At 37.1% G+C, this 15,689-nt stretch overlaps 1 protein-coding gene across 1 annotated transcript in view; it reads right to left on the bottom strand.

Moving 5' to 3' along the window:
- Positions 1-15,689, bottom strand: part of LOC127845200 (RNA cytosine-C(5)-methyltransferase NSUN2-like) — an 88,377-nt gene that overhangs the window by 37,717 nt on the left and 34,971 nt on the right. The window contains exon 17 of the mRNA XM_052375985.1: positions 12,951-13,077. Coding sequence (XP_052231945.1) covers positions 12,951-13,077 — 127 coding nt within the window. The remainder of the gene's footprint in view (positions 1-12,950; positions 13,078-15,689) is intronic.

The raw sequence follows: 15,689 nt of genomic DNA, 5'->3' as shown, positions 1-15,689 counted from the left end.
GACCTTCAAATGAATGACCTTGAAATGTCCAGTGGTTACTTACTAGTTCTGGCCAACCTTCATGTCAAGTTTCAAGACTCTAGGTCCAAGCATACCAAAGTTATAACAACTTTAACATTTTTACATTCAAGGTCACAGTGACCTTGACCTTCAAATGAATGACCTTGAAATGTCCAGTGGTTACTTACTAGTTCTGGCCAACCTTCATGTCAAGTTTCAAGACTCTAGGTCCAAGCATACCAAAGTTATAACAACTTTAACATTTTTATATTGAAGGTCACAGTGACCTTCACCTTCAAATGAATGACCTTGAAATGACCAGTGGTCATCTGTTAATCCTGGCCAACCTTCATGTCAAGTTTGAAGACTCTAGGTCCAAGCATACCAAAGTTATACCATGAAATAAGAACTTTAACATTTTTACATTCAAGGTCACAGTGACCTTGACCTTCAAATGAATGACCTTGAAATGACCAGTGGTTACTAACTAGTTATGGCCAACCTTCATGTCAAGTTTCAAGACTCTAGGTCCAAGCATACCAAAGTTATAACAACTTTAACATTTTTTATATTGAAGGTCACAGTGACCTTGACCTTCAAATGAATGACCTTGAAATGACCAGTGGTCATCTGTTAATCCTGGCCAACCTTCATGTCAAGTTTGAAGACTCTAGGTCCAAGCATACCAAAGTTATACCATGAAATAAGAACTTTAACATTTTCGAGCACGCCGCCACCCCGCCCGCCCGCCCCCCCCGCCCGCCCGACAACATCAATCTATAAGCCGAGATTTTTTCGAAAAAAATCCGGCTAAAAATTAACAGTTTCAGCGATAATGAAACATTTTTTATGTTGTCTATCGTATCCCTGTAATTATTGTTGAACTCGTGTTCAACGTATTATTAATTGAGACCTGTGAATATAAACAAGCGTAACCTTATACAAGTGCGTTATTCTCACCCGGACTCCCCTTTGTTTATCGCCAGCCTCAGAGTTATGAATGAGATGAGCGAAAATACTATGTCACGCAGACGAAGCAGAAAGAGGACTATTTTAATCATTCATAAACAATCTCCTCCGCGACACGTACAATACGATCATTGTTTTTTTATTCGTTTCTATAAAACACCATTCGAAACTATTGCATTTAACACGATATTAATATAATGTTTCCATTTGTGAATAAACATAATTGGAGAACTCAAACCTCCTGCATAAATTATACAACTCTTTCTTGCGCGTAGTAAGCGGGAATTGAGTTAATCATACCTAGGCCGTACCAACCTGAATTTTACACTAAGCACTTTAGACGGTCGCTTAAGCGACCATCTAAAAATGGAACAGTCCAATAAATTATTACGTCATTTACCAATGAAATCTGCGTGGAGGTTGTGCCTATTTAATAAGCCGGCCCAGCTAAGGTGCCTATTAAAAATTTGATTAACACATTCATAAGACACGCAATTCATCTTATTTTGACATAAAACTAATTTAAATGTTGCACAAATGTTTTGAAAATTATTTTAAATTGTAGAGTAAAGTGGGTAGTTATCGCCCATTTAACATTGTTTTTGCATTAAATGTCACTAACTTGCGATTTATTCGCAATCAATTTGTACACTTAGGTTATTTTGCAGTTGAACGTGAAAATGCCGATATGCTTATATTAGTCTTAATGTGTTTGATGCAAGAATGTACTAGCAAAAATACAAGGTGTATGGTGGCAGTTTTCGGACACTTGAGGTAATTATCGTCCACTTTACAAGTGTTTAAATAAAATCAAATTCTTGTACTGAAATTGACGGTTTCTTTTATTCTTTTCTTTCACAAAATTGGTTCTGAACAAAATCACAAAACAATTCAAAGAAACATTGTACGATTGAGTTACAAGCATCTTTTGCAGTGGAATGGGTAGCTGCAAACTTGCTCTGTGGGTATCTCTATCATTGCATCCCCTGTGCAGGTAATATGCCATATGTTTTTTTTCATAACAAATTTGTTTTGTATTCTGTAGGGCGTTTTACGACATTGGATTTCAGGCGGAAATAAAACTCAGGTACAGTCTAAATTGACCGGGTACGTGTTAGTATATTTTCCGTACCGGGGTACTTAAAATATTCTTAAGAGTACCCAGAGAACATGTAATAAGTAATACCCTAGCCGACAATGACCAATCGAGCGAAACTTAACTACATATATAGGAACTTAACAAACTTGATTTTAAAAGTGTTGTATTATTTAAATTAAAGTAATTCAAAAATGCCAATATCAAAACTACTATTTCACATCTGACATGCAAATTGCACAAAAAGTAATAAAAACAAGAGCACCGCCTTGCGGGTGCAGACCGCTCATCTATTTTCTTTTTAAAGGTGAAGGGACTCTCATTTTCAATCACAAAGGAGGGAGGAGTGGAGTGAAGAGGGGTGTATAGTGTGGGGTTGTGGACATTTATTACATTATCTTCCAAAAAAGCGAAAAAAAAAAAAAAAAAAAAAAAAATCGGGGGGGGGGGGGGGGGGGGTGGGGGTATAGTGTGAGGGTGTGGTGATAATTTGTGAGATGATCTTAAAAAAAAAAAAAAAAAAAAAAAAAAAAAATCAAAAAAAAAATTTGGGGGGGGGGGGGGTGGGGGGGTGGGGTGGGGGTATAGTGTGAGGGTGTGGTGGTCATTTGTGAGATGATCTTATAAAAAAAAAAAAAAAAAAAAAAATTAGGGGGGGGGGGGGGAGGGGGGGAGGGGGGGGAGGGCACGGGGGATGGTTTGGGTGAAGTCTATTGTGGTATGTCAGGTAAGAGTAGTTTCATCAAAGTATCAATCAAATCTAATCATAAATAAAGAAGTTATGGCAATTTTAGCAAAATTTAATAATTTGACCTTGAGAGTCAAGGTCATTCAAAGGTCAAAGTAAAATTCAAGTTGCCAGGTACAGTAACCTCATGATAGCATGTAAGTATTTGAAGTTTGAAAGCAATAGCCTTGATACTTCGAGTGGATCGAAACACAAAATTTAACCATATATTAAAAGTTACTAAGTCAAAAAAGGGCCATAATTCCGTAACAATGACAACCAGAGTTATGCAACTTGTCCTTTTACTGTACCCTTATGATAGTTTGTGAGTGTTCCAAGTATGAAAGCAATATCTATGATACTTTAGGGGTAAAGTGACCAAAACATAAATCTTAACCAAATTTTCAATTTTCTAAGTATAAAGGGCCCATAATTCCGTCCAAATGCCAGTCAGAGTTACATAACTTTGCCTGCACCGTCCCCTTATGATAGTTCATAAATCTTGCAAGTATGAAAGCAATAGCTTTGATACTGTAGGAATAAAGTGGACCTAAACACAAAACTTAATCAAATTTTCAATTTTCTAAGTATAAAAAGGGCACATAATTCTGTCAAAATGCCAGTCAGAGTTACATTACTTTGCCTGCACAGTCCCCTTATGATAGTTAGTAAGTGTTGCAAGTATGAAAGCAATAGCTTTGATGCTTAAGGAATAAAATGGACCTAAACACAAAACTTAACCAAAATTGTCAATTTTCTAAGTATAAAAAGGGCACATAATTCTGTCAAAATGCATGCCAGAGTTATCTAACTTTGCCTGCCCAGTCCCCTCATGATAGTAAGTAAGTGTACCAAGTTTGAATGCAATAGCATTGATACTTACTGAGAAAAGTGGAACTAAACGCAAAACTTAACCAAAATTTGCAATTTTTTAAGTACAAAAAGGGCACATAATTCTGTCAAAATGCACGCCAGAGTTATCTAACTTTGCCTGCCTAGTCCCCTCATGATAGTAAGTAAGTGTACCAAGTTTGAATGCAATAGCATTGATACTTTCTGAGAAAAGTGGACCTAAACGCAAAACTTAACCGGACGCCGACGCCAACGCCAACGCCAACGCCAACGCCAACGCCGACGCCAAGGTGATGACAATAGCTCATAATTTTTTTTCAAAAAATAGATGAGCTAATAAAATGTTGATAAGTTTCCTATGCTTATTGGATTTGGTTAAATAAACCATTGGCTAATTTGCTTAAATATCGCATTGAACATTCTTCAGCTTAAAGGATACATAATCAAAACTAATGTTTGTGGATATTTTAACAGGTCTATTTCACACAAAGGACTCTTCTTTAGTCCAGTATCTCATTTGCTGAGCTATTCAAAATATTGTGAGGAATATTGATTAGTTTTAAAACATAATAGAAACTTGTTGGACCAAAGAACATTATTTTGTTCCTCATAAAGAGGTTTAAAATGTTTCTGAACTAAAGGATCACAGCTTAAAGGGGTATAACAACGATATTTCCAACTTACCATAAACATTATTTAAGAAATACATATTCTCTCTTTTCAAGCAGATATTTATAAAAGAACATTGTTATATTTATGAATTTTAGACTAGAGGACAAAGAATGCCTTTGATCGCTCACCTCTGTTATGGGCATGGCCAATTTTTACCCCAGGGGCATGTGTTGAACAGTTTTTTCTCAGGGACCAAAATCTGAGGTAATATACCACATCAAATGTGTATGTTAAGTTGATGTACAATATAAAATAACTAAGTCACAACAACTACAGAGAAGGCAGATTTTGACCCCAAATAAGGATTTAATCAAACTTAGTACAGAACGACTATATGATGTTACATGCCAAATATTACACCTCTGACTTGGCCTGTAGATACAATTTTAAAAATATGTTAACTATGCAGGTATACATCAATTATGTGACAGTGGAGCATTTCCACTTTAGAAACCTAGGGGAAATAACTAGAACAGTCCTTTCAGTGGAACACATTTTGATTTCACATACAAAATATCAAAGATGTATGCATTGTGGATTATCAGAAGAAGTTATTATGCTAAATAAATCCATGAAAAAAATGTGATTCTCGGGGCATGGCCATTTTTTTTTCTTTTCACCATGACCTTGACCTTTGACCACAAAATCAATAGGGGTCATCTGCGAGTCATGATCAATGTACCTATGAAGTTTCATGATCCTAGGCCTAAGCGTTCTAAGTTATCATCCGGAAACCATCTGGTGGACGGACGTACGGACGGACATACGGACCGACATGTGCAAAACAATAAACGCCCTCTTCTTCGAAGGGGGGCATAAAAATAATATTTTAAAGGAGAAATGTATACTCATGACCTTTGACCTTGAGCTGCAACTTTTCACCAAGGAGCATTGGGTTAATGAGTGACACATGGTCAGGTTGGGAAAGATATTAAGTAATATTAAAATTCTTCCAGGCGTGTTTATGTTACAAATCAGACACTTGAACCTAGAGCATGGAAGTTTTTGGGGACACATGTTCTGGTAGTCAGGGAGGATTAAATATGAACTGACAATAAAAATCCTTCTGGTAATGCAAACATTACAGAGATGATATTAATTTCAGACAGAATACTCACACATGCACACACCAGAACTCAGGCATAGATGGACAGTGTGACTAATATACGCCCTCCTTCAGGGGCCTAAACATGCCCAAATATGTGAACAAGTCCCTTTAATTGCTGATCACAAGTAGATTTTAAATTTAAAGTTTCAGATATTGTTCTCATATTTCAACTATTTTCAACTTACTTGTCAAAGGCTTTGAGAGACTTATCAGGTATGATATGAAAGCAATTCAATGGATTGTAGATCTTTTCAAATTGCCTGACACTACACTCACACAAAGAGATTTGCGGAGCGATTATATCTAATTAATATATTACAATTTACTGGTATTCACTGGGTAGGGTTATTTCATTGTAGAAGCTATTGAAGCAATGGTACTGAATAATTTTTTAAAGTCATAATTGGACCAAAAAACATTTTAAGGTATAGCATTTCCATTTTAATTATTCAAGTGCGTTATCAATTCAAATGATCAATTAAGCAATGTCAATTTTGTGCCATAAGTATAGTCAAGAGAAATATGTTAATAGATCTTTTATTCAGCTTTTAAACATTTCTTTAACATTCCAACAGACCTTTGTTAAATGAATATACTCTATGGATCATTTGTGTTTTGAGCTATTGAGTTGGTCATAAGTGAAAGATTATCTTACACAACTAAATTTCTTAATTTAATAATCATACTTCAATTATTTATATATAAACTATCAGGGGTGTCAATTGGCCAAAATCAAAAATCCTGAAAATAAGCCTATCGTTTGGGGGCCAGAGAAAAAAATGGTTAATAATTCATGTAACTTTGTTAACTCATACATGCCATACGTCCCGGATCTTCAGGGACAGTCCCGGAAATGCATACCCTGTCCCGCAGTCCCGGAAATTTGTAGTAAAACCTGTATGTTCCTTATATTAGCATGCAAATCTGTACTTGCCACTGATATTGTGTCATCTCCAAAGCAATGCCTGTCCGATTAGGCAAAAACGCTACGTGTCAAAATCGATCAATTAACGGGGGTCCTATTACCTTGTCGATTGTCTGGTAATCACAGTCAAACAAAAGGGGTTAATTCGTTGTGACTTGGCTTGCTCAAATTTGATGGCTGTGTAGTTTTAACGGATTACGCGATGCACATTCGTGAATAAATCCAGTTTCACCCGGATTTTCGCGGTGTCAGATTCATTCACACTCATATTGCGACAAACAACACGACTTTACGCTCAGCGCATACAATGTAAGTTGTAACAGTTTGACGTCATAGCTTACACTGCGCCCGCTACCCATGACAACGTCTGAATTCATCACCCGTGTTACACGCAGTCCACGTTTTAAGTGTATACAGTGACTGAAAATTAAATCAGCACTGAACTGTCTCATGTTTATATACATGTGCTCTTTTCAAACACGCAAAACACGTGGCTTGTATCTAGTAACGGATGTAGAAATGTTTAATTTGTCAATTGTTTAAAAGCAATTTACGATGTTAATTATAATTTATTCTTCTTGTTTAAATAACGTTTTTTTGTGCATTGATCTTAAATGGATGTTAAATTTGTTTATTCCAGGTAAGTTACATAAGTAATTTAACTAATTGGATATCGCGAAAAAATGCGTACCAAAAATACATGTATGACTTCATATATCGATATTTGTATACATGTCCCGGAAAATCGGCAAATGTCCCGGAAAATTTAGCACAATGTCCCGGAATCGGTCTGAAAATTTATGGCATGTATGGTAAACTATTGTTTATAACTTTGTAAATAATATGTCAAAGTAAAATAATTTGTGTTTAAGATGACATTTTGTGACAATAATCTTAAAATTCCAGAAAAAAATCCTCTGATTTATATCAATATCAAAATTGGTGCTTAAGGGCCAAAATCCCGATTTCAGGAATAATCCTGAACTTTGACACCTCTGACTATTAACTGATACTGACATATCACGTTAACAATTATTTATCCATGTAAAGTTTTTTTATGTATTGAAAGTTGTAAAGTCAATCTTGTGTGGCTTCTTTACAATATAAACCAATCAAGGACATACATGTAGATAAGAAGTAAATTTGTTAAATTTATATCCCCACAAAAAAAAGTTTGTTTATGAATGGTTGCTAATCTCTTGATATACAGTATTATCCTAAAACAACATAATTAAGTGTAGGGTAATTGTTTTCATGCATTGAACTTGTCCTTATTGATTTCTAAACACACTTGGAGTTTCATTTTTAAATCTTGTATCATATCTGAAATATAGCCCTGAAAAGTTACATTATACAAACACAGTCAATAACTCTCATTTAAGAAAGTGAAGGGTTATGGTTCTTGTGCATAGCACTTTTAATTGATATCTACAAACAGTGGCACATGAAAGTTCATGTAAAAATAGTGTTCCATATCTGAGATATAGTCCTGAAAAGGCACATCATACAAAATTTACAAAGGGCAATACATGTAACTCTTGTTTAAAAAGTGGATGGTTTTAGTTCTTTAGTACAAGGCATTTTCCTTATTGATATCTATTCACCCATGAAGTTTCATGTTGGAATCTTGTATGGTATGTGAGATATAGCCCTGAAATAATACATAACAAAAGGGCCAAGATGTTTTTGTAAGATTTGACCAGTGACCTATATTTTGACCCCTCATGACCAAACATCATACTGTGCTTACAGAAATAAATATTATGACCAAGATTAATACAATCTGAAACAAGGGCTGTTTGTAAAACATGCATGCCCCCATATGGGCTGTCAGTTGTAGTGGCAGCCATTTTGTGAATACGGTTTTTGTCACTGTGACCTAAACCTTTGACCTAATGTAAGTTATGATCCGGAAACCATTGTACTATTTTGAGTCACTGTGACCTTGACCTTTGACCTAGTGACCTGAAAATCAATAGGGGTCATTTGCCAGTCATGATCAAGGGGGTAGTGAGAGGGGGGTATAATGTAGGGTGTGGTAATTTATTAGATGTTAAAAAAAAAAAATTGAGGGGGGGGGTGGGGGGGGGGGGTGGTGGGGGGGGGGCGTGGGGGGGGGGGGGCGGTAAGGAGGGGTAGGGGGGAGTGAGAGGGGTGTATAATGTGGGGGTGTGGTAATTTATTAGGTGTTTAAAAAAAATGTTTGGGGGGGGGGGTAGAGGGGGTAGGGGGGAGTGAGAGGGGGATATAATGTGGGTTGTGGTAATTTATTAGATGTTAAAAAAAAATTGGGGGGGGGGTGAGGTTAGGGGGGGGGGGGGAAGGGATTCTGGTAGGGGCGTGGGGTATTGTTTGGGTGGAATCCATTGTGGTATTCAGGTAAGTGTTGTTTTGTCAAAGTAATAATAAAATGTGATCATTAACAAGGGCTGTTTGTAAAACATGCATGTCCCCCATGTGGGCTCTCCGTTGTAGTGACAGCCATTGTGTGAATATGTTTTTTGTCACTGTGACCTTGACCTTTGACCTAGTGACCTGAAAATCAATTGGGGTCATCTGCCAGTCATGATCAATGTACCTATGAAGTTTCATGATCCTAGCCATAAGCCTTCTTGAGTTATCATCCGGAAACCATTTTACTTTTTTGGGTCACCGTGACCTTGACCTTTGACATAGTGACCTGGAAATCAATAGGGGTCATCTGCGAATCATGATCAATCTACCTATCAAGTTTCATGATCCTAGGAATAATGGTTCTTCAGTTATCCTACGGAAACCATTTTATTATTTCGGGTCACAGTGAACTTGACCTTTGACCTAGTGACCTCAAAATTGATAGGGGTCATCTGCGAGTCATGATCAATGTACCTATGAAGTTTCATGATCCTAGGCATAAGCGTTCTTGAGTTATCATCCGGAAACCATTTTACTATTTCGGGTTACTGTGACCTTGACCTTGTGACCTCAAAATCAATAGGGGTCATCTGCGAGTCATGATCAATCTACCTATGAAGTTTCATGATCCCAGGCGTATGCGTTCTTGAGTTATCATCCGAAAACCATTTCACTATTTCGGGTAACCTTGACCTTTGACCTAGTGACCTCAAAATCAATAGGGGTCATCTGCGAGTCATGATCTATCTAACGATGAAGTTTCATGATCCTAGGCGAATGCGTTCTTGAGTTATCATCCTGAAACCATTTTACTATTTCGGGTCACCTTGACCTTTGACCTAGTGACCTCAAAATCAATAGGGGTCATCTGCGAGTCATGATCAATCTACCTATCAAGTTTCATGATCCTATGCGTATGCATTCTTGAGTTATCATCGGGAAACCATTTTACTATTTCGGGTCACCGTGACCTTGACCTTTGACCTAGTGACCTCAAAATTAATAGGGGTCATCTGCGAGTCATGATCAATGTACCTATGAAGTTTTATGATCCTAGGCATAAGTGTTGAGTTATCATCCAGAAACCATTTAATTATTTTGGGTCATCGTGATCTTGACCTTTGACCTAGTGACCTGAAAATCAATAGGGGTCATCTACGAGTTATGATCAATGTACCTATGAAGTTTCATGATCCTAGGCCTAAGCGTTCTTGAGTTATCATCCTGAAACCATTTTACTATTTCGGGTCATCGTGACCTTGACATTTGACCTAGTGACCGGAAAATCAATAAGGGTTATCTGGGAGTCATGATCAATGTAGCATGAAGTTTCATGATCCTAGGCATAAGCGTTCTTGAGTTATCATCTGGAAACCATTTAACTGCTTTGGGTCACCGTGACCTTGACCTAGTGACCTGAAAATCAATAGGGGTCATTTGCGAGTCATGATCAATGTATCTATGAAGTTTTATGATCCTAGGCATTAGTGTTCCTGAGTTATCATCTGGAAACCATTTTACTATTTCGGGTCATCATGACCTTGACCTTTGACCAAGTGACCTAAAAATCAATAGGAGTCATCTGCGAGTCATGATCAATGTACCTATGAAGTTTTATGATCCTAGGCATAAGTGTTCCTGAGTTATCATCTGGAAACCATTTTACTATTTCGGGTCATCGTGACCTTGACCTTTTACCTAGTGACCTAAAAATCAATAGGAGTCATCTGCAAGTCATGATCAATGTACCTATGAAGTTTCATGATCCTTGGCATAAGTGCTCTTGAGTTTTTAACAGGAAACCATCTGGTGGACGGACGGACCGACATGAGCAAAACAATATCCCCTCTCTTCTTCTAAAGGGGGGGTGGGGGGGGGGGGCATAATGAGAAAACTGCCCCCCTCCCAGCAGCCATGTAATTTAACTGAGCGGAACCATTTTTGAACACAACTCTCGTATCAAGGAAACAAATGTTCCGAGCAAATTTCATGAAAATTGGGCCAAATATGTGACTTCTACTGTGTTCACATGTTTTCACTATATACATATAGAGAAAAATGCCCCTCCCACTGGCAGCCATGTTTTTTCACCAATCCCGACCATTTTCATTGGGACAAAGCTTCTGACCAAGTTTCATGAAGATGGGACAAGAAATGTGGCCTCTAGAGTGTTAACGAGCAAATGTTAAGGACGGACGGACATACGATGGACAAAGACTGGTCACAAAAGCTCACCTGGCTAAAAATATATCAAACAGTTCAACCAGCTTTTATTACTGACCACTGATATTAACATCTGGCATACAGCAAAGTGAGAGGGTCAGTAAGCTGAGTGGTAAATAGTTACACACTGCAATGATCAATATCTTGGGTCTAACAAATTCAAGAACAGAACTAAAAATAGATTGGGAAATATGACTCAGCAGGTTAAACAATGGAGATAGATAATGCGTGTTGTCTCCATTTCAGCTTTCTTTTAGTTGATAGGCTTACCATAAGTAATAATGACTAAAACAGTTGATTATGAAAATTCTGTGTTATGAAAAACAGTTAATGGCACATAATACTGACATAATAAAACCAAACTATACTACACAGGACACAAATGTTCTGACCAAATTTCTTGAAGATTGGGCAACTGAATTAAATAAAACTAGAGTGTTAACAAGATTTTACTATAACCGTAAAAGGAAAAATGACACGCCCCATTGGAAGCCATGTTTTTCAAGCAAACATAATTATTTTCGAACTCATGCAAGATATCATTGAGACCAATCTTCTGACCAAATTTCATGAAGATTGGAAATAAATGTGACTTAAAGAGTGTTCCCATATTTTCACTATATACATATAGAGAAAACTGCCCCGCCCCCTGGCGGCCATGTTTTTTCACCGATCTGGACCATTTTTGACCTCGTCCAAGAAATCAATAAAACCAATGTTTTGACCAACTTTCATGAAGTTTGGGAAAAAATTGTGAGTTCTAGAGTGTTTACAAGGTTTCTCTATAGCCAAATAAGGAAAACTGCCCCACCCACTGGCGGCCATGTTTATCAACACACACGAACCATTTTTGAACTCAATCAAGATATCATTAAGACAAACATTTTGACAAAGTTACATGAAGATTGAACATAAAAGGTGACTTCTACAGTGTTTACAAGGTTTTTCTTTTTTTTACCAAGTGACCTAGTTTTTGACCCGGCACAACCCAGTTTCGAACTCGGCCTAGATTTTATTGGGGCAAAGCTTTTGACTAGGTTTCATGAAGATAGGACAAGAAATGTGGCCTCTAGTGTTAACGAGCAAATGTTTACAGACGGACGGACAAAGACCGGTCAAAAAAGCTCACCTGAGCAATCAGGTGAGCTAAAAATTAATACAAGTAATAAAGGGTATAAAACGGCGAAAAATACCTGCCTCGGCATGGACATCGCCATCTTGATAATCACATGATTACCCCCTTTGTTATATTAAATAACAATTTTAAATTTCCTAAACTTTGATTTATAATATAAAAGACTAATAATGTTTGTGAACACAAATATTTTTGCAATTACGTATAAATAACACTCAATTTTAATGATAATCTCATTCATTTTGTGATAATTTTCCTTTTTGTTTGGATGTTCATGCCTTTGGTAAGTATTTTTATCATTACATAAAAACTAAATTCTGAAACATTATGACGATTGTTAATGCAATGAAATTGGCCCAGTATAATGAACATGCTCCATTTTTCAGGTCAAACTTAGTATGGCCAAGTATTGAGAATATATGTCAGCTCAGGAACAATCTCAAATCTTGGCTGTAAGAAAATGCAAATAAATGTAAAAACTCAGAAGCTTGAGTCAGAATCAAAACTATAAAAAAAACATTTCTGTAAACACAAAATTGAACATGATGGTCAAACTCATCTTAAAAACTGAGAAATAAAGTGGAGTCAGAATCTTAACCCTTTGCATGCTGGGCAATTTGTCGTCTGCTAAAATGTTGTCTGCTGAATTTCTAAAATTAGCATTTTCTTCGATTTATTTTTCAAAGAATACTATCAGAATAGCAAACAGTTTGGATCCTGATTAGGATCCACATTCTGTGGCGTCTCATCTGGATCCAAACTGTTTGCAAAGGCCTTCAAAATTCGGTTCCAGCACTGAAAGAGTTAACTTAGGAAGTATGTAAGTGATACAAGGCCGTTGACACCTACCTTGACTCTCTCATTGTTGGCTACCACCAGGTCTCTAACCTGCTCTGTCACATAGTACAGCATGCGCTTCATGTTCCTGTACATTATCTGCTCAACGCACATGCTCTCACCAATGCCGTAGAATTCTCTAGAAAATAGGGACAAAAGCAATGTACATAATTTACATATTAAACAAGAGCTGTCACCATAAAATGACTTATGCCCCCTATAAACGCTTGATAGAAGTTATGAGCTTTTTTCGAAACCTAAACGCAGATTTCGAAACCTAAACGCGGACCCTAAGTTCAAGGTCAAAGGGGTCAAAATTTGTGTGTTTATGGATAGACTTGTCCATAAACACATGCATGCCAAATATGAAATTGCTATCTGAAGCGACATAGAAGTTATGAGCATTTTTTGAAACCTAAACGCAAAGTGTGACGGACAGACGGACGGACAGTTCAATCACTATATGCCCTCCTTCGGGGGCATAAAATTATGAACATTGCTCAGCAAAAATGTGGTTTAATGCACAGGCTTATCCGGGACTACACTTTCTACCTTTACTGGAATTTTGCTAAGAAGAGAAGTAATTCAAATGAAAAATACTCATAAATGCTTAAAGTGTCGTCTCATAAAACTTGTGTTGACTACACTTTTAAATTGCGTGCATACATTTAGACCTGTTTCATATTCATATCTCATTCATACACAGCCAAGTATGCAACCATCCTAGATCAATCATGAATGAATGAATGTTTTTCTATATAAACTTTTATGGAAACTCCTTATTTATCTTGCCAAATTAAATAAAGTTATGAATACACTTTGTATTGTTTTTAAGAAAATATTTAACTATTAGTGCACACTTTGGACTCAGACATACTTATGGACAACCAATTCATATTTAAATATAAAATATTAATACTGCAAAAATAAACAAGAGCTGTCAGAGGACAGCGCGCTCGACTATTCAAGTGCTTGACAGTGTAACGTAAGCCATCATGGAGAGGGGGGTATAATGTGGGTGTGTGGTCATTTAATAGATGATCTTTCAAAAATAAGAAAAAAAAAAGAAATAAGGGGGGGAATTCTGGGGTGGGGTGGTTTGGGTGGAGTCCATTGTGGTATGTCAGGTAAGTGTTGTTTTGTGTCAAAGTATGAATCAAATGTGATCATAAATAAAAAAGTTATGGAAATTTAAGCAAAATTTATTAATTTGACTATTGTTTTTTCCAGGCCGTTTTAGCGTGGCGAATCGCCATGCCCCTTTTTTGTAGCGCCACGCTGCCCCTTTCAAAGCCATTTAGCGCCATGCTGCCCTTTCCAAAGGGTGCCGCCCTGCCCTTTCATAAGCACCCGCTGTTTTCTGTCCATAATGATAACATCTTAATTGCCCCTTGACCAAATTTCTAAGCCGACTAGTATCAGATTATGGCCTCCGAGGCAGCGCGTTTGTGAATTAGTCATGCGTGAATAACCCCAATGTCAGTATCAATCAATATGTTATACCACTAATCGGTCGGTAATGTGTATTCCTTCAGGATAAAATCGTGGACTGTTACTTCGGAGACTTTTGATGGAAAGCTCGATGTTATCCTCGTGGCATTTCATACATAATTCAGTTATATAAAAACATATATTTTTACCCATAATTACATTTAAAAACACAAAAAAATTAATTATTTATCGATATTGTCTTTAAGATAATTAATTATTGAATTAATTACTGAGACGTATACTAATTAAACAAAATGAGAATCGCGTATTAGGCAGACGCATAAGACGATTTTACGTTGCTATGCGCACCTGTCGCTTACATCATTTCACATTTTGACAACATGGCGGACATACAGAACTAAATTGTGTCTCGGCAAACATTGCAAATAACGTCGTAAACGATCAAATTAACGATGGAGATTAATGATTCAGAAGGAATTAATGAAATGTCTGTGATAATCAACGATGCATAAACATGTTTTTGATAGCAACATACTTATTTGTAATCTACTCAGTGGGTGTATCACGATATTTCACGGAAACGAGCGCTTGCATATTGTTTGCAATCAGTTTACTCCCAATATTAAACATCTGCCAAGATTATCGTTAGAATCGGGATAAGACAAACATGGTTTCATTTATATGTTAGTGGATCTGTGTATAATCAGATTCATATGCATATATTGCTTTATTATCCCCACGTTTTTCGGAGAAAAAGTGGGGATATTGTGGTGTTGTGCGTCTGTCCGTCCGTCCGTTCTGGCCACCTGCTCCTCCTTCACTATTAGCACTAGAGCCTTGTAACTTACATACATGGTAGCTATAAACATATGTGCGACGGTGACAGTGAAGGAATTTTGATCTGACCCCTGGGTCAAAAGTTATGGGGGTTGGGGCAGGCCGGGTCAGAGATTTTCACTCATTTTTTTATGTTATTTTACATTAACTTCTTCATTTCTGCACCGATTTACTTCAAATTGATACTGAACCTTTCTAATGACAATACGGTCAATCTCAACTATGCATGGCCCCATTACCAACCCTGGGGCGCCCCGGCCACATAGGCCACGCCCACCCAAAATTGCCTTTTACTATAATTTCTTCATTTCTACACCGATTCACTTCAAATTGATACTGAACCTCTTTTATGACAATACGGTCAATCTCAGCTATGCATGGCCCCATTACTAACCCTAGGGCGCCCCGCCCACATAGGCCACGCCCACCCAAAATTGCCTTTTACTATAATTTCTTCATTTC

This window comes from Dreissena polymorpha, chromosome 9 (assembly GCF_020536995.1).
Source record: "Dreissena polymorpha isolate Duluth1 chromosome 9, UMN_Dpol_1.0, whole genome shotgun sequence".
In the NCBI taxonomy this organism is placed as follows: domain Eukaryota; kingdom Metazoa; phylum Mollusca; class Bivalvia; order Myida; family Dreissenidae; genus Dreissena; species Dreissena polymorpha.
The sequence above is the reverse complement of the archived record's forward strand: the minus strand, read 5'-3'. Positions and strand labels throughout refer to the sequence as shown.